Source organism: Oncorhynchus masou, chromosome 30 (assembly GCF_036934945.1).
Source record: "Oncorhynchus masou masou isolate Uvic2021 chromosome 30, UVic_Omas_1.1, whole genome shotgun sequence".
In the NCBI taxonomy this organism is placed as follows: Eukaryota; Metazoa; Chordata; class Actinopteri; order Salmoniformes; family Salmonidae; genus Oncorhynchus; species Oncorhynchus masou.
In genome coordinates this window covers 20727129-20748057 of record NC_088241.1, presented here as the reverse complement: position 1 = coordinate 20748057, position 20929 = coordinate 20727129, and the positions used below count along the sequence as shown (strand labels likewise).

General features: G+C 41.8%; 1 protein-coding gene across 1 annotated transcript in view; it reads right to left on the bottom strand.

The window, feature by feature from the left end:
• Nucleotides 1-20929, bottom strand: part of LOC135522307 (ubiquitin-conjugating enzyme E2 E2) — a 35216-nt gene continuing 14287 nt past the window's right edge. The window contains exons 4-6 of the mRNA XM_064948438.1: nt 2746-2878; nt 1255-1402; nt 1-751 (exon numbers count right to left, since the gene is read on the bottom strand). Coding sequence (XP_064804510.1) covers nt 654-751; nt 1255-1402; nt 2746-2878 — 379 coding nt within the window. The 3' untranslated portion in view covers nt 1-653. The remainder of the gene's footprint in view (nt 752-1254; nt 1403-2745; nt 2879-20929) is intronic.

The following is a 20929-nucleotide window of genomic DNA, read 5'->3' as shown; positions in this document are numbered from 1 at the left end:
TCACAAGCCAACCAGTGTTTTATTGGGTGCTTCATTAATACAAGTCATAACAAACCACCCTGCCATGCCAGAGTAGCCAGTAAATGTACAAGTCCTGCCTCTTTCACAAGCAGACCTATATTTCTGTGGTCTGCCTCAAAAGCGTTTGAAAAAATACATACAGTACAAACAAAACCAGAAAGCGTAGAAGAGCATGACATGTCATTTGATGCAAATCTTCATCCTGTTCCATGCAGATACCATTGATGACTGGAATAGGAAATTAAAAAATACACAAGAACCTAGAGTAAAGTAAAAAGAGTATATAATCTGCATTTTGTTCCTGAAGCCACTATGAAAACAAGGATACATACTGTATAGTTGAGGGACAATGCTTATTAGAATAATTGTCTTTTTTCAATACATTAATTCCAACATTCAGATATTGGAAAATAAAATCCCAATCTACTCTTTGTATAAAAAAAGAAGCTTTCAAGTCAACAAGGAACAAAGGACAGTTCTTTACAAAGAAAAGGTAGATACAAAGTTTGGGGGGGGGGGGGATTACAGGTATAACATTGCACTTAGTGAGTGTGCTTTGAAAGGCTGGGGAGAGAGGTAGAGAAGTACAGTGGGGGTGGGGGGGGAGGACAGTGGAAAAGTCAGACGGGGATCTATGTGGCGTATCTCTTCGTCCACTGCTTGGCTATTCTGTCATGTTCCGTTCTGTTTGTCAGGTATTGTGTGGCAATGCTCCCCACCAGAGGGTCCGCTGCAATGACCAAAAAAAAGGATGCAGATCAGATCATGCATTAATGAATAGCATTTCACCGGTGTATGTTTCTTTTGAGTTTAGAGCATATTATTATTATATTACATATATTATTGTATTAAAATATGAATAAGATCATTTAAATTCCATCAACAGGTTCAACAGCAACAGAGCTACTGTCCCTGGGGAAGGGAATGCTGGAACACCACTAGAAGAGCTGCAGACAGTTATCAAAGTATGAAACATTATCACCATCTCTGTGTGTAGATGTTTCCTGCTGAGAGTTTACATTATCTACACACAGAGATGGTGATAATCCTTCATGCTGTGAGTCTACATTATCTACACAGAGATGGTGATAATTCGTCATGCGGTGAGTTTACACTACCGCCATCTGTGTGTGTAGATAGTGTCAACTCAAATGTAATTTAAAATCAGTCATGAATTACCAACTGAAATGAGAACACTGCAGCTCATGATGTGGACATTGACAGGTCTCTTACCTGGGTTACAGTCTGTGAGCAGAGAGCAGATGGACAGCAGCACCTTGGAGATGGTGAGGGCGGGGCTCCAGTTGTCCTTCAGGATGTCCAGACAGATCACCCCCTGACTGTTGATGTTACAGTGGTAGATCCTCGTCCGAAATGTTACCTGGCGATTACAGGAAAAGAAAGCATTTATAGTTTAGAAACATGCTTCAGCGACAATACTGGCAGTGGAATAGTCTAAATTGGACAAAATAAAAATGTAAGAAACAGAATTATGTAATTTCTTTGTTGAGAAGATGGTGACAACCCTTATAACACAGCTGCAGAGTTTTGATATACCATAAAAAATACCAGAATTTTAATTTGCCTTCTAATTTCCTTAGGATTTGATATAGCCAACAGGGGGCAGCATGGTGCATTTATCAATATGCAGAAAACCTTTATAAATGTCATGAAATTCCCAAGAAAAAAACCCCCATGCCTATCTCTAATCTCACTATAACCATTACATATTAGTTTGAGAGGAAAACAATCATTCCTATAAGACTTTCACAGGGAATCAAATAATGGGTCAAAATTACTTTATTTGGTTTCATATGTGCTTTGGTCAAACCTTTGTACAACAAAACATCCACAATTACGTCCCTGTTAAGTTTACTACCGTGTTTCTGATTGACAGCGAGTCAGACCTAAATAGATGTCAGACACCTGACACCGGCCCAGTACTCCAATCACCAACATCTGGACAGACTGACCCTGACCTTGCAGAGGAAACTTCTAATGAGCCTTGGCATTTTGAACACACCGAGAATAAGACATGATAAATAACCCCACAATGGTGCACTCTCTGCCCCACTAACCCTAACAACCAAATCTTATACTTCCAATCTGTCCAACAAGCTTGAAAAAAAGCTCTGGTAAGAGTCTACAGTATACAGAAAAAGTCCAATGGAGCATGTATTGTGCGCTACAGTGACGGAAGAACTGGCTACAGATCACAGTGGGACAAAACACTTGAGCCCTCTGGCTACACTGAGCAGAGCTTGAGCCTGTGGATTTGTTTGAGTCTGCTGTCAAACAGTAGAGCCGGTTCTTACACAGCTCAGAGAGAAACAGATACAAAAAGAGAGAATGAAAGAATGGGGGGAGGAAACAGACAAAATGAGAGAGAGAGTCAGAACTCAAAATGAAAGCAAGTGAGAGGAAAATTGGGTTCTAAGAAGCACAAAGAGATATCCAAAAGCACATTTCATACACTTGATAATGACATCCACTCAACAACCAAAAATACTCCACAGGGTACATTTCATGAAAAGGCTAATAAAGAATGAATTGAAAATATGGACAGTGAACTGGTAAAGGCTTGAAGGAGCACACCAGATTTCCAGAAAATCATGTTAGCTGTTGAAATTACATTAAAGCAAGAGTTTTCCACAGAGGAAGAGAGCAGCACAATGGCACTAAAGCTATAAAACATTTGTGGTCAGTGTGGCAAGGGGTGCTGACCTTGGGTGGTTTGAAGGGGTAGTCGGGTGTGAAGGCGATGTCCAGGAAAAAGACCCCTCCCTCGTAAACAGAGCCCGGTGGTCCCAGGATGGTTGACCTCCACTCATAGATGTTGTCTCCTTTGGGGCCGGCGCTGAAACAGAAACATGTCAATATGTTTAGCAACTCGGGGCATTGGAATTGACAACCAGCTACTGACAGGGTAGCCTAAAGTAGACAAAGTCTGAGTCCAAGTGAGCAAGAGAGTGAGGAGGAAATGCTTGTTTCTGACAAGTTAAAGAAGCAGAGATTGGAGATTCTCAGTCTGCTCTTTTTAGCCCGAGGTTTAGTTCTGTTCAATGATTATCACTCAAGCCATCTAGGTTGTGCTGCCAAAGCAAATCTGAAACATTATTAAACCACCCCAAAATGTGCAACATTCAATGGCTAATATCACCATCCATCCATTGAAATAAACAGTTTGTCAGTTGGATTGAGGAATCTCATTTCACAAATAGAGAACAATAAAACAAATGGTCAATTCATACACAAAAATATAATTGTCTCTTGAAGGTCCTTTATTAGATGAGTAGTTATGTTGAATGGGGTGAGGGTCGCATCTGTTGGATAGTCTGGTAATTAATGTAATTTCCATATTAAGTCTCCACCCTCCCCCAACAGAAGACTGTCTGGAACACCGACCAGATCTGAAAGCCCAGGACAATGAGGAATTCCTCAGATTTCATGGCATTTCTGTACATGAACTTTAACATCGACTAAACCCACAGGCGTACACAAATGACTACACACACAGACGACTGCTCACAGACACTTACACATACTTAGAGATTGGGAGCAGGTTTGCAGTGGCACAGAAAATGCTTGACTATCAAAGTCACCAATAGCTTTGCTCATGTTGACAAGCTCCAATAATCTGTGACTGATGTTTCCAAATGGCTATGTCAGAATGAAATGACTAGCAAGTTATGCTTTCTCCGCAACATAATGACCTCAAATAGCACAACTTGAGTATCAAACAAGTGTCTGGCTCAATGCATGCCCATGAGAATGGATCAGTCTCCACAAATAGAATGAAAGGACTAGACACTTCCTCTTTCCTGTAGTGTCAACACATGCAGATTTCACTTATCTTGTTCGAAGCCTTCTTTAATTAGTTCATTATGATCCATTCTTCTCCAGGGACTTGAATATTTTTCAATAGCTGTTTTGTGCCCATAAGAGCAATGCGAATCTGGACTTATCTTGATGAGGCACAAAGGAAATCTGTTTTATACTGGTATGATTTGGAAATTACCTAAGCATAGCATCTGGAGACCATGTTGGGCAATATTCAGTGTCAGTGCATTGCAACAGGCCAGATGTGGCCTATTAATAGCTAGCTGTAAAAAATCTAAGAAATATTCTGATGTTGCTTAGGTGGGTGAGGTAACCCCTGCACTGTTCATGGAGAAAATCAGTTGCAACCAGACAGGGAGAACTGTTTTTATGTGGGTGGGGGAATAAGTTATTTACTCATCAACACATCCCTGCACCAGAGGTAATCAGCAGAATTAATGTGTCATGTTCATAAGGCCCGAAACGGAAGAAAGATAAGTAAAATGGGAAGGTTGTATGTGCAATTATCCAATGAGAACTCCTTGTTTTCATTTTCCGTTGAAAATGGTTTTGCCACAGCGTGCCATTTTGAACACCACACTTTGGCTGTAGGCAATTTCCTTTTCAATACTTACGGAAAAATGCAAATTTAATCAAGCGTCTACATTCAACATGATTCAAGGTGAAAAACTCAATGTAGCTTGATGCAATATAAAAATATATATTTTTCCTCCCACTGTGCCAGATGTGTGATCCTTTTCAAAGCAGCACAGATACAGGGACTCTTTCATGTCCTTTGAGGCCAATCACTTTTGAGCTCAGAAGAGATAGATGAGACGGCATGGCAGAGGATCCACTCTACACAACCTCTGTGTAGATCTGACAACACACGGACCTCTGGGTAAAGGCTAGGTCAATAGTTTAAAGTACATGCCACGACTGGAGGTTGCCCGGCAACCCCCACCCCACCAGCAGCAGGGGTTGTGGTGCTTTGTGACGGCTGCCTGAGCGCTGGCTGGGCATTCAGGACTTGACTGACAGTCTCTCATTAGACCAGTGGAGTGGGAGAGCAGGGGAGCACGGTCGAGGCCACAGCATCGGACTGAGACGGCGAGAGGCTGTCTAGGTTTAGGATATCGACTGAATCAGCATCCTGAATGGCTGTGAGGGAAAGGGAGATACTGCTCATCCTTACATCCTGCTTTGGTCATGGGATGAATAGGGATGTTTTATAGCAGATCCTATTCACCTAGCAAGGGGTATGATCATTACTGAGCAACTTTAAAATGCACAATGATTGTAATGCTAGTCAGAGGATTGCAATTTAGGATGCTTAAACATTTATAGGAAAATAAAGTGCCTGCTCAAAATCTTACGTCAAGTCGCTAGACGTTAGGAGACTGACAATGCACCCAAAATATCTGTTTTTGTCAGTAGCATAATCTAACCCCAGACAGTACTTTCACTGCACCTAGGCCTATAGCTGAATACTGCGATTTCGCAACAGTAATAGAGCTCTCCTCGCTCTACTATGGGAAAACTCTTAATTAATGCAGACATATCTAGTTAAGTTCAATACACATGACATTAAACATGAATTCGCTACGGTTTGCAATAATATCCTCTGTGTGACTTGAGAGTTATAATAAATCTGTTGTACATCGGTAGATTTCTTTGAGTCACTGAGTATTTGGGTAATTTCTTCCAAGAATCTGGGATACATTAGTGTGCGGGTGTCCGTGAGAATCTACCACTAGCCATCCTCTGCGATTACGCTCATGTGGGAATGGCTCCAACAGCTGGAGTGCTGCCTCTGCAACAGAATGCAACCAAACAGAATCCCCAAATAAAACCCTTCAGGCCCGATTTACTCTGCTTTCAAACCGCTGTGGAACTCACTTATCTTGATCGAATCCAAATAAAAAAACAATGCCAAGCTAAAACATGTCATGCTCGTCAGTTAGCTAGGTATGGTCAATTCCTTTTTAACATGATACAACACGTATCTGATGTGTTATCCTTTGACCATGCAATATTCTAAATGGAATAATACACTGGCAAATCTGGCATACATATGGAAACTGTCAATTCACGGAAGATGGCTATTCATATGACCGCAGACACCAAACCACTGACAAGATCGTCTACATGATGTTGAACGACGACATGGACAAACCACATACATATCATAATGAACCATGTTCATTTCATGTATGCTCTTACATGCACAGAGGACAAAGAATCTATTCTGAAATACGTCTCATTACTGCCTTCATCTTGTTCGACCCCAGAAAGAGGACCTGCTGCCAAGGCAGCAGCTAATGGGGATCCATAATAAATACAAATGACGCCATTACAATATAAAATATGCTAGGCTTGCTGACACAAAGAAACCCTTAGAAAATGTCATTTTTATGGCGGCCGTGTACTGCACGCCTTCTCAATGTATACACCGTTACACACACACACCAAAGTTGTAGTTACTAGAAACTATCCATGTAACAAGCTGTGATCCACAAAGTAACGGAGACCAGACATAATTTCCATATATTATTGAATAGCCTTTCCTTGCAGTGGCTGTGAGAGACTAGTGCACCCTGTGCCCCATTTACCTTGGTCAATATTACATGATTCCAGACAATCTAGAGATTGTGCCAACATGCCATAACCTTTATCATATGGTATGGCGATTACAGTAATCTCTGGCAAATCGGCGACCTTCCCTCCCCGGGCTATCGCCAGCTCTGGTAGAATCAACAGCTCTGGTAATTCTCCCTGACATTAGGGAAGAGGTTGAGTTGACAAGCTGATGCAGACAGGTGATCAGCCTGTGTCATTTATCTTACTCATGATGACAGAGACAAGCCCATGACAGTGTTCTACCGCTGCGGACCTCAGTTACAGGTAACATTGCTTGATTGCGTGTGAAAATCCCTCAACTCAGACCATTCTGGGAAGGCCCATGCCTCTCACTTTCAATATTTATGGAATTTAGTGGGGTGTTTTCTGGCAAGCACTCGCTGTGTGTAGGAGTGTGTCTGTTCAGCAGAATGTCTAAAATGTTCTCTCTATTCCACCTTTGACATCCGCTGTGCAGCCAGAGACAAGAGAGCACAAAAGGTTATGGGAGTGTAATTTATTCCTCATCTTATTAGCTTGTTGACACAAGCTAATAACGGCAGAAGACAGACAGAATCAAGCACAGAGACAGAAACTATGCCAGCATTTGTAGTTCAGTTCAAGGTCAAACAAACTGTCAATGGGTACAAAATAATAATTCAAATATATGTTGCCAGAATCCAAAGTATCAACAACCATATTAAAATCAAAAATGAAAAGGCATTTGGGAACATGTTCATGTGTTGAGTTGTTAACATACAAGGCCAGGGAACCTTATGGATGTAGAGTTTAGAGAATGTACCTTCTTTTGCAGGACCAATTGAACATGTGCTTGGTGCAAGCGGCCCAATCCTCCAGAACTACAATTCCTTAAAATAATTGAGCAAAAACCTTTTACACTTCAAGCTGTTCAGGATGTTGCTGTATAAAAATGGTCTCAAAATTGACCGCCACAGCAAAGGTGTTATATAAAAGACTAACGGAACCCGTAATTGAATGTGATTCAGTCTTTTTAATGCTGCCATGTGCAAATAGAGCTATTATATTAATTATTCACCATTCCAGTTCATTTCCCTTAGGCACTTTTCTTTACTAATGGCATAGCCATTCAGTTAAGATCTTCTGTTCCATTGGTGCGGCGGCTGTGGCGGTTATCAGAAAGGGAACTTAATGAAGCAATCTTCGTTTCCCCTGACCGTGAAAGCAAAGCCCTGACAACCAATTACCATGTAGCTCAGCAGCAGAGGTGACACCTCCCTCCCCGGCCTTTCGTCTTTATTTGCACAAATGACATGGTTTGTTTTTAAATCAAGCCTTTTTATTGTTCCTCCTTACTATGAATACTGTAATTATTTGCCTGTGATTTATCCTGAAACAAGCATTTATGGCAGAAATGGTTGAATATGTGCACGGTTTCCTCGAGTCCAAGTGAACCACATACCAATATTTACCCCTAACAGACCATTTCACATGCTGGTTCAATCAATTTAAACTACCTTCCATTTGGTCTTGATGAGAATGTGTACTTCGGAAGGTACTTCAGATACTTTTATGACATCAATAGGTAATCAAATATTTTCTATTCCCATTCCTCCATTCTAATTTCTGAAGATTTTTCTGAAAAACAGGGACTTTGGTAGGTAAGCATTATCTCCTCTCAGCATTGCTGGTGGGTCCCTGAAGCAAGCTTCTTATGCATTGCAAATGTTTGTCTCAGGACTCAATAAATAATGTAGAGCATATATCATTATCATAATACACAGGCTTCGCATACATTAATGACTCAAAAATGATGAGTCATTAAAATGTTTTTTTTAAATCACTTAATCCACAGAGTTTGTGTGTACTGAACTGAAGTATGTCACAACAAACAAAAGAGGCCATACTTGAAGCAGCTACATCAGAAAAGCACTGCTGCTCTCACTCCAAACCCTTAACCATTCAGCCACGACCAGAGTATTTTTCAGTACACATAACCCCCCCACAAAGCTTCAGTACCCGGGGCAGTTGCTTGGCCTTGTGGCCAAGGAAATGGACTCGTTACCAGAAGGTTACTGGCAGAGATGAGTGGTGCGGTGTTATTTGTTGGTGAAGCACGATATGTAGCCTGGCTCCCATCTCTATTCAGCTGTTACATTCCACTCCTTCGGCAATTCTATCATTAAAGAGCTTGAGAAGATCAAAGGATTTGATCCAGATTCGTTAACCCTCACAGCTATCATCCAATCACAGCGTTTATGCAAATGCAACTGATAGCAAAAGGTTCCAATTTACTTCATAAATTTGATTGGAAACATTCTAACATTGGGTATTCTGATGAAATACATTTCATTGTAAACATAAACATTGGGTGTTGGAAGAACAGAGGATTCCCCATTTAATGTATTTTTACCACCAGCCAATGTGATCACATAACATCAGAGAAGCTGAACAACAACACAAACGCAACATGCAACAATTTCAAAGATTTTACTGAGTTACAGTAAGGAAATCAGTCAATATAAATTAATTAGACCCAAATCTATGGATTTCACATGTTGGTCACAGATACCTTAAAAAAAAAAGTAGGGGCGTGGATCATAAAACCAGTTAGTATCTGGTGTGACCATTATTTCCCATTTCTCCTTCACATAGACTTGATCAGGCTGTTGATTGTGGCCTGTGGAATGTTGTCCCACTCCCCATCAATGGCTGTGCGAAGTTGCTGGATATTGGCAGTAACTGGAACACGCTGTCGTACACGTTGATCCAGAGCATCCAAAACATGCTCTATGGGTGCCATTACTGGTGGGTATGCAGGCCATGGAAGAACTGGGTCATTTTCAGCTTCCAGGAATTGTATACAGATCTTTGCAGCATGGGGTCATACATTATCATGCTCAAACGACAGCGGATGAATGCCACAACAATGGGCATCAGGATCTCATCACAGTATCTCTATGCACTCAAATTGCAATCGATAAAATGTAATTGTGTTCATTGTCTGTAGTTTATGACTGTCCATACCATAACCCCACAGCCACCATGGGGCATTCTATTCACAATGCGGACATCAGCAAATCACTCACCCATAAGACCGGTACATTTGAAACCGGGATTCATCCACCAAGAGCACACTTTTTCAACATGCCAGTGGCCATTGAAGGTGAGCATTTGCCCACTGAAGTCGGTTACGACACCGAACTGCAGTCAGGTCAAGACCCTGTTGAGGACAACGAGCACACAAATGAGCTTCCCGAGGTGGTTTCTGAAAGTTACTGCAGAAATGGTTTGGTTGTGCAACCCCACAGTTTCATCAATGTCCAAGGTGATTCGCCTCAGACCATCCAGCAGGTAAAGAAGCTGAATGTGGAGGTCCTGGGCTGGCGTGGTTACACGTGGTCTGCGGTTGTTGTGAGGCAGTTGGACATATTCTCAAAAATGACATTGAGGCAACTTATGGTAGAGAAATTAACATTAAATTATCTTGCAACAGCTCTGGTTGACATTCCTGCAGTCAGCATGCCAATTGCACGCATCTGTGGCATTGTGTTGTGCGACAAAACTGCACATTTTAGAGTGGCCTTTTATAGTCTCCAGTACAAGGTGCACCTGTGTAATGAAAATTTTGTTTAATCAACTTCTTGATATGCCACACCTATAAGGTCAATGGATTATCTTGACAAGGAGAAATGCTCACTAACAGGGATATAAACACATTTGTGCACAAAATTTGGGAGAAACATGTTTTTAGTGCGCATGAAACATTCCCGGGATCTTTAATTTCAGCTCATGAAACCAACACTTTACATGTTGCGTTTATATTTTTGTGAAGTATGTTTTTTAATTACTCAAAATAAGTTACCAAAATATATATTTCTACTTCTGGAAAACGCATTGGGCTAGGCTACTGGTTCGGGAGTTATAAGAGACATACAGAGAGGATGGAAGAGAGAGGTCAGTGGAGATGCCAACAGAGATGCATGCATTGCACAAAAATTGAACAGTGAAGACAGAGAAGTTAGAAGTTAATTCACAGGCTGGGGCATTAACAGTGGTGGGGAAAAAAGTACCCAATTGTCATACTTGAGTAAACGTAAAAGATACCTTAATAGAAAATTACTCAAGTAAAAGTCACCAAGTAAAACACTACTTGAGTACAAATCTAAAAGTATTGGGTTTCAAACTTAAGCATAAAAAATAAAAGTATTCATAATGTTTTATTCCTTATTTTGAGCAAACCAGATGCCACCATTTTTTAAATTTTATTTACTGATAGCCGGGGCGGGGGGACGACGACGACACACTACAACACTCAGACATCATTTACAAACAACGTTTGTGTGCAGTGAGTCCGTCAGATCAGAGGCAGTAGTGATGACTAGGGATGTTCTCTTGATAAGTGCATGAATTTGACAAATTTTCCTGTCCTGCTAAGCATTCAAAAATGTAACGAGTACTTTTGGGTGTCAGGGAAAATGTATGGAGTAAAAATACATTATTTTCTTGAAATAAAAGTAAAAGCTGTCAGAAATGTAAATAGTAAACTAAAGTAGAGATACTTAAGTATTTTTACTTAATTACTTTACAAAACTAGGCATTAATCTACCATTTGTATTCTAGTCTACATATTAGGCCTTGCCTATTGTAGTGAATTTAGGTGATGTGATGAAACGTTGTTGCCCTTTGCTTAAACATGAATAGAATGGGCTGGTAATTTGACTAGTAAATTCATGGGTACACTCGCAATGGCCGTCTGGTGTTGTGATGCAATAATTTCCATAGTAATGTAGAATGTTCATTCAAATGACGTTAACTGATGATGCTCATGCATTGGAATATAATTTTGGCTCTCTCAGTTGAGTTAAATCAATAAATCACAGCACATATTGATGGGCTCTAGGGATTCAAACTGACCCTCATTAAAACCAGTCAACAACCGGTTACATTTTTTTATAAACAATAAAATGACTGACCAACAGAAAATATTATCAGAAATTTGTATACAATGACGAGATGCTTATGTTTCTGCCCTAACAATGGTAGTCGACCCAAGGCGGGAAGGTAGTCGACTAGCTTAGGCCCAAAATAAGCCCATAGAAACGCAATGGGCTTATTTTGGACACTTCGCCTCTTCCTCTCTGATACTATGTAAGCATACAAGGACCGGACATGTTTCATTAAGCGCATGGAAACATGCAGCAATAGCAAGCCTAAGGCTATATATAGCCTATTATTGAACATGCAACTCATGTAATGAAGCAGCTAACAAAACATCCTTTTCAAACATTTGCCCAACTGCAATTAGCGGAAAACAGTTCTAAACTGTGCACTTAATGCGAGCAGTTCCATATGTGACAGATGAAAATATCAGGTAGAAACTTAGAAAGAGGGGGAATCTAATAGCAACTACTATGATGGGTTGCTAAAATGACTAGGATTGTGTTTTTGGCTTCTGGACAACGATATAAAGTTTATATGAAAACCAATTTTATCTGTCGGCCTCGTTGCCTAGTCAATGCCATTTTACCTGCTGTTGTTATGCTAGCTGATTAGCTGTTGTTTCACCCACTGTTTTAGCTAGCTTTCCAAGTTCAACACCTGTGATTACTGTATGCCTCGCTGTATGTCTCTCTCAATTGTCAATATGCCTTGTATACTGTTGCTCAGGTTAGTTATCATTGTTTTAGTTCACAATGGAGCCCCTTGTCCCACTCCTCATACCCCTGATACCTCCTTTGTCCCACCTCCCACATATGCGGTGACCTCACCCATTACAACCAGCATGTCTAGAGATAAAACCTCTCTCATCATCACCCAGTGCCTGGGCTTACCTCCGCCGTACCCGCACCCCACCATACCCCTGTCTGCACATTATGCCCTGAATATATTCTACCATGCACAGATACCTGCTCCTCTTATTCTCTGTCCCCAACGCTCTAGGCGACCAGTTTTGATAGCCTTTAGCCGCACCCTCATACTACTCCTTCTCTGTTCCGCGGGTGATGTGGAGGTAAACCCAGGCCCTGCATGTCCCCAGGCACCCTCATTTGTTGACTTCTGTGATCGAAAAAGCCTTGGTTTCATGCATGTCAACATCAGAAGCCTTCTCCCTAAGTTTGTTTTACTCACTGCTTTAGCACACTCTGCTAACCCTGATGTCCTTGCCGTGTCTGAATCCTGGCTCAGGAAGGCCACCAAAAATTCAGAGATTTCCATACCCAACTATAACATCTTCCGTCAAGATAGAACTGCCAAAGGGGGAGGAGTTGCAGTCTACTGCAGAGATAGCCTGCAAAGTAATGTCATACTTTCCAGGTCCATACCCAAACAGTTCGAACTACTAATTCTGAAAATTACTCTCTCCAGAAATAAGTCGCTCAGTTGCCGCCTGCTACCGACCCCCCTCAGCTCCCAGCTGTGCCCTGGACACCATTTGTGAATTGATTGCCCCCCACCTAGCTTCAGAGTTTGTTCTGTTAGGTGACCTAAACTGGGATATGCTTAACACCCCGGCAGTCCTACAATCTAAGCTAGATGCCCTCAATCTCACACAAATCATCAAGGAACCCACCAGGTACAACACTAACTCTGTAAGCAAGGGCACCCTCATAGACGTCATCCTGACCAACTGGCCCTCCAAATACACCTCCGCTGTCTTCAATCAGGATCTCAGCAACCACTGCCTCATTGCTTGTATCCGCTATGGTGCCGCAGTCAAACGACCACCCCTCATCACTGTCAAACGCTCCCTAAAACACTTCTGTGAGCAGGCCTTTCTAATCGACCTGGCCCGGGTACCCTGGAAGGACATTGACCTCATCCCGTCAGTTGAGGATGCCTGGTCATTCTTTAAGAGTAACTTTCTCACCATTTTAGATAAGCATGCTCCGTTCAAAAAAATGCAGAACTAAGAACAGATACAGCCCTTGGTTCACTCCAGACCTGACTGCCCTCGACCAGCACAAAAACATCCTGTGGCGGACTGCAATAGCATCGAACAGTCCCCGCGATATGCAACTGTTCAGGGAAGTCAGGAACCAATACACGCAGTCCGTCAGGAAAGCTAAGGCCAGCTTCTTCAGGCAGAAGTTTGCATCCTGTAGCTCCAACTCCAAAAAGTTCTGGGACACTGTGAAGTCCATGGAGAACAAGAGCACCTCCTCCCAGCTGCCCACTGCACTGAGGCTAGGGAACACGGTCACCACCGACAAATCCATGATTATTGAAAACTTCAACAAGCATTACTAACGGCTGGCCATGCCTTCCGCCTGGCTACTCCAACCTCGACCAACAGCTCCGGCCCCCCCGCAGCTCCTCGCCCAAGCCTCTCCAGGTTCTCCTTTACCCAAATCCAGATAGCAGATGTTCTGAAAGAGCTGCAAAACCTGGACCCGTCTAAATCAGCTGGGCTTGACAATCTGGACCCTCTATTTCTGAAACTATCCGCCGCCATTGTCGCAACCCCTATTACCAGCCTGTTCAACCTCTCTTTCATATCGTCTGAGATCCCCAAGGATTGGAAAGCTGCCGCAGTCATCCCCCTCTTCAAAGGGGGAGACACCCTGGACCCAAACTGTTACAGACCTATATCCATTCTGCCTTGCCTATCTAAGGTCTTCGAAAGCCAAGTCAACAAACAGGTCACTGACCATCTCGAATCCCACCGTACCTTCTCCGCTATGCAATCTGGTTTCCGAGCCGGTCACGGGTGCACCTCAGCCACACTCAAGGTACTAAACGACATCATAACCGCCATCGATAAAAGACAGTACTGTGCAGCCGTCTTCATCGACCTCGCCAAGGCTTTCGACTCTGTCAATCACCATATTCTTATCGGCAGACTCAGTAGCCTCGGTTTTTCGGATGACTGCCTTGCCTGGTTCACCAATTACTTTGCAGACAGAGTTCAGTGTGTCAAATCGGAGGGCATGCTGTCCGGTCCTCTGGCAGTCTCTATGGGGGTGCCACAGGGTTCAATTCTCGGGCCGACTCTTTTCTCTGTATATATCAATGATGTTGCTCTTGCTGCGGGCGATTCCCTGATCCACCTCTACGCAGACGACACCATTCTATATACTTTCGGCCCGTCATTGGACACTGTGCTATCTAACCTCCAAACGAGCTTCAATGCCATACAACACTCCTTCCGTGGCCTCCAACTGCTCTTAAACGCTAGTAAAACCAAATGCATGCTTTTCAACCGATCGCTGCCTGCACCCGCATGCCCGACTAGCATCACCACACTGGATGGTTCCGACCTTGAATATGTGGACACCTATAAGTACCTAGGTCTCTGGCTAGACTGCAAACTCTCCTTCCAGACCCATATCAAACATCTCCAATCGAAAATCAAATCAAGAGTCGGCTTTCTATTCCGTAACAAAGCCTCCTTCACTCACGCTGCCAAGCTTACCGTAGTAAAACTGACTATCCTACTGATCCTCGACTTTGGCGATGTCATCTACAAAATTGCTTCCAACACTCTTCTCAGCAAACTGGATGCAGTTTATCACAGTGCCATCCGTTTTGTCACTAAAGCACCTTATACTACCCACCACTGCGACTTGTATGCTCTAGTCGGCTGGCCCTCGCTACATATTCGTCGCAAGACCCACTGGCTCCAGGTCGTCTACAAGGCCATGCTAGGTAAAGCTCCGCCTTATCTCAGTTCACTGGTCACGATGGCAACACCCATCCGTAGCACGCGCTCCAGCAGGTGTATCTCACTGATCATCCCTAAAGCCAACACCTCATTCGGCCGCCTTTCGTTCCAGTACTCTGCTGCCTGTGGCTGGAACGAATTGCAAAAATCGCTGAAGTTGGAGACCTTTATCTCCCTCACCAACTTCAAACATCAGCTATCTGAGCAGCTAACCGATCGCTGCAGCTGTACATAATCTATTGGTAAATAGCCCACTCATTTTCACCTACCTCATCCCCACAGTTTTTATTTATTTACTTTTCTGCTCTTTTGCACACCAATATCTCTACCTGTACATGATCATTTATCAATCCAGTGTTAATCTGCAATATTGTAATTATTCGCCTACCTCCTCATGCCTTTTGCACACATTGTATATAGACTCTCCTTTTTTTCTACTGTATTATTGACTTGTTAATTGTTTACTCCATGTGTAACTCTGTGTTGTCTGTTCACACTGCTATGCTTTATCTTGGCCAGGTCGCAGTTGTAAATGAGAACTTGTTCTCAACTAGCCTACCAGGTTAAATAAAGGTGGAAAAAAATATAAAAAAATAAAAAAAATAGAACAAGAGATAAATGCTGGTTAATGGCATGAGGAAGTCTATAAAATAATTGCCTCCACGGCTTGATTTTCACATGCCTCATTATTTGAAGTAATGTAAAACGTTCAGGTTTCAAACAATTATACCACCTCAAGCTCACATGGCAAAGTAGTGGGTGACCTTTGATAGTCAACGGTAGGCAGGCTATAACATATGCGTCCGAATTACGAGTTGAGATTGAGAAATAAAAATAGCTACTTTTCATTTAATCGTGGCCACCAAAGTTATCACGCGATTGCATTTGGAATTGTTATTTGTGCCGCAATGACTGCGCTTACAAAAGCAGGTTTCACTCCAGTAGCCTACAGGCTTTTGAGGAGAAACTCTTACGCTGTCTGATAGGTGGTTGGCTGTTCCGCTCCTCAAACTAGGCTCTGTATGCTGTGCGCGTGTGATAAACTGCATGACGATTTACGAAAATACACACGCACCAATTAAAATTACACAAAATTATGCAAATCCACCTATAGACCAATAAGCATGACGGGTCAAATGTATTTTCCGGCAGCTAGCCAACTAACAGTTAACATCCCTAAAGTGTTCAATTCCTGCTTTTACCCTAGGGGTACACTTGCAATGGCCGCCAGTCTTCCCATGCAATCATTGATTTGAATGGGGATGCCTGTTCTATTCATTCTATTTCTATGGCAGCACATGCAGTCCGGAGCCGGGAACGGAGAAAATGTGGAAAGGAAAAATGTGCCCCCCCAAACAAATATATAAATTTATTTTTGTTTTATTACAGAGACCGCGTCATTTGGCTGGCCAATTACCAGCATCCAAAATTCCATGACTGTCACAGCCTTATCGGTATCCTGTATTACCTCATTAAAACGTTTTTCCAGCTGATTAAATATTTTAGGCCTAAGCCACATTTGTGCCAACATGGCAGAAGTTATTATTCATTTACATACGTTCTCAGGTTATTACTCATCTAATAATGACACTTAATTTACAAGTTGTCACCACCAGAAATCTCAGTCGATTATGATGAACACATTGTACATTTGTGTCTGTACAATAGAAATAACTGAGATGGTAAAATAGAGCCTAATTCCTCTTGGAACGAACGGTCTATTGTTTGTAATTCGTTGAAACCCATTAAACTTTGAGATGGTATCCCTGCCAAAATGGTAATGGAATCGAAGAGCAACTGTTTACTTTGGAGTTATTTGTTCCTTTGTCAATATTTCACTGTTTGCTTACTGTGGATTACCATCCTGTCCGTCTCAATGTCCTGAACAGCTTCGGTGAACCAATTGTGTAATGGCTAGACTTCACCATAGAGTGGCCACGTGATGTGTCACACTTGCTGTCCCCTAGAAAACATTAATAACATTTGGGACAAATGTTTGTGGGAAGCGCTGCACAAACGAGGACATTGAGAATCCAATGATACGCATGAATCAAGACAGGCGGAGTTAGCTTTCAAACAAGTGCCTTGGTGAAGGGCAATAAGGATACATTAACATGAGATGATGTCTGAGGTCTGGAACAGAGCATGCTACCTTTAGTCACAAAACAACATGACCCCACTTCATTAGAACATGCCTAGTTCAACAGATGCTATACTATTGTCAATAGCAGATGAGGTGAAACATTTGAAATCATGTACTGCATGTACAGGTGTAGGATCTCAGTTTGACCTATATTGTCACAGCAAAATAATCCTGCTGCAAAAGGATTTGAACGTTTAGTACATAATGTTGCTTGATGAGTGGTTAGGCTATTAGCTGGCCAAAAGTAGGCTACATGAAAAAGTGCAATACTGTTAATATAACCATGTGTTCGTTTATGTAAATCAATTCTCAGCAACAAAAGACTGATCAAATTAAGATCCTGTATTTGTACTAGGGTTTAATATGTTCCCTGTATTTTACAAAATGTTCCATCCCAAGATTAAATCACTTTTCTCCCGAGTAACCCGGAATTTCCCGCCAAAAGTAGAAGTATCATTATAAAGCATATAAATATGTCTGGATTTGATTAAAGCTTAAAAATTCAAACCTGATGCTACCTGAGCCAGATGATGAGCTCTACATTAAACATATTTTAGGAGCCCTAACCCCAAAAAGCACCAATGATTGTGCCGTTATCCAATAGGTGTACATATGATAGGCTGCAGCACATTACGCACGACAGAAAAACATAAAAGCCCATAGATGTTTGCTCTCTTGGGTAAACAAATGAAACAAGCTCCAGTAATCTTGGACTGTATTACTGTACTGTATTATATGGACTGGAACTATGCACCTCGTTCGAACCATGAAGCTGGGAGAGAACACGCAATGTTGGTGGAAGACATGCACGCAGAAACCCCAAAATAAAATAAAACAAATCCCACCCCAGACATTGGTCATGATAGTGAAACTGATCAGCGATGTGTTTATGTTGTAATGCCATGGATGTTTATCACTAAACCACCAAAACACACCAGGCCACACCCACATTGTAAAAACCAAACCCAGACATTATGATAGGGAATTTGATCATTGATGTTTATGTTGTAATCCTACAGATGTTGGGCCATCAGGACATGCCAGTTTTACACTAAAAGGATTTTGATTTTGAAATATAATAGGGTCCATTTACAATTTGTATAATTAGCCGTGCTTGACTGGGATGAAAGAATGCAGGCGCTGTCTTTTCCCAAGTTGGTCCATTAGACGTTTTTCATCTAAAATCACAAAATGACATTATGCTATTGAGACCTCCGATTGTTCTCCGTTAAGGGTTTATACACTTTTAACCAAATTTCCATTACTATAGCCTACATGAAAAAGTAAGCATTATTGACTGGAAGGCAGCCGTGTCTGATCCCATGTTGACCTACCATATCCTGCCGTTGTGCCCATGATCAAGGCGCTTAACCCCTCACAAAGTAGAACTCCACTGTCAGTCAAGTTGTCAACACGTGGTCAACCTTTCTTCTGGAGAGCTCCTGGGTGTGCAGGCTTGGCTTTTGATTCAGCCCTGAACCACCCAAGTCTACTTATCAAGATCATGTTGAGCAGTCGATGTGGCATTTAGGCCTGGGCTTGAACAAAAAGCCTGCACACCCAGTAGCTATCCTGGAGGATGGTTGCCAATATTTCAACATTACAAACCAATATCTTTGTCATCTAACTAGACATGTTTATATTCGGCTAAAATATTAATGTTTCAGGGGAGATAGATGCACATTATTTGTCGCAATTATATGGCTACTGTTAAATAGAGGGCAATTCCAGCAGTTTTATTTTAGGCTATCCACAGTGCCTGTGGAAAGGCAACAATGACAATAAAGCTTAGTTAGTTAACTTGCGAGATAGCCAATTTAAAACATAACTGCTACAAGTTATGTAATATGTCTGTCATGTTATACCTGCTGCTGGAATCTCTATCCTTGGGAAACGGCCCACTCGCACTGGCATACACACACTGAAGGGTCATTCCAATGATGGTTGATATGTCGATTTTTAAGTGAGTGATTGATAATATTTAAACGCGTGCCTTGAGGAATTACATTAACAAAACATTCTGAAACAAATTTTCATGACCTTACAAACCCTCATTTGATCATTTGGAGCAGCGCATGTGCATTTATGTCGGCGCATTTTCAATCTGCGCAATCTCAAAACAGCCCACTGTCACCCAGAGATTCACAGACAAGCAGCAAATAAACTTGAACAAAGCAGAATCAGAAAGGAATGCCCATTCTCCATTGCTATTCAATGCAGATCCCGCAGTCATTCCACTTTGATTAGCCTCGATGTGTGAATCTGGGCCAGCGATAGGATACTTTGTTTTAAAGAGGAGCTGGTATGCAATTCCTCCAAAAATGACAGGTGCATGTACATTGCTCCGTACAGCCCCAGCCCAAGTCAAGCACTGATCATTTGTAAACTGATGCATTAGCCTACCTTTCATAATATTTCCCCTAATGTTGTATTACCTTCTCTTTCACGCTCAATTGTTCCTTTATTCCTTCGTCACTCTCAACAGTTAAATGAAATACGCTTGGTTCTCCCCTCATCATCATTGTAATGACATGCTTGAACAATGACTAAGATGCAGACGGCGTTCGCTTCTCTTCACAAACATAGAATGGTTATGAAGAAATAACCGCTAAAGCCTATCGCCATCAAGAGTGCTCTTTCTCCTTTTAAACTCCCCAGAAGTTATTTTGGCTGCTGTATTTAACTTTCAGCAAAACAAGCTATTCTAGTCTAGCTTTTCGTGGGGCTCCACAAAAGCTAAGGAGAAGCCATTGGAGAGCTAATACTCCATTGAATGTATTACCTAAAAGAGGCAGGCTATGACATCATATACCGTGCCTTGCAAAAGTATTCATCACCCTTGGCGTTTTTCGCATTTGGTTGCCTTACAACCTGTAATTTAAATGGATTTTATTTGTATTTCATGTACATACACAAAATAGTCCAAATTGGTGAAGGTAAAAAAAAAAAAAAACAGAAAAGAGGTGCCTGCATATGTATTCACCCCATTTGAAATGAAGCCCCTAAATAAGACCTGGTGCAACCAATTACCTTCAGAAGTCACTTAATTAGTTAAATAAAGTCAACCTGTGTGCAAAGTATATATATATACACTTGTCACTCACCTTTCAGAACAAATTAGGCCCCAGAGTCTGCAACACCACTAAGCAGGGGGCACCACAAAGCCCAAGGAGCTCTCCAAACAGGTCAGGGTGGGGTTATAAATAATATGAAACTTTGAACATTCCACTGAGCAGCATTAAAACCATTATTTAAAAAATGGAAAGAATATGGCACCACAACAAACCTGCCAAGAGAGGGCCACCCACCAAAACTCACAGACCAGGCAAGGAGGGCATTAATCAGAGAGGCAACAAAGAGGCCAAAGATAACCTTAAAGGATCTGCAAAGCTCCACAGCGGAGATTGGAGTATCTGTCCATAGGACCATTTTAAGGCATACACTCTACAGAGCTGGGCTTTATGGAAGAGTAGCCAGAAAAAAAGCCATTGCTTAAAGAAAAAAATAAGCAAACGCTTTTGGTGTGTGCCAAAAGGCATGTTTTTATTTTTATTTTACCCTTATTTAACCAGGCAAGTCAGTTAAGAACAAATTTTTATTTTCAATGACAGCCTAGGAACAGTGGGTTAACTGCCTGTTCAGGGGCAGAATGACAGATTTGTACATTGTCAGCTCGGGGGTTT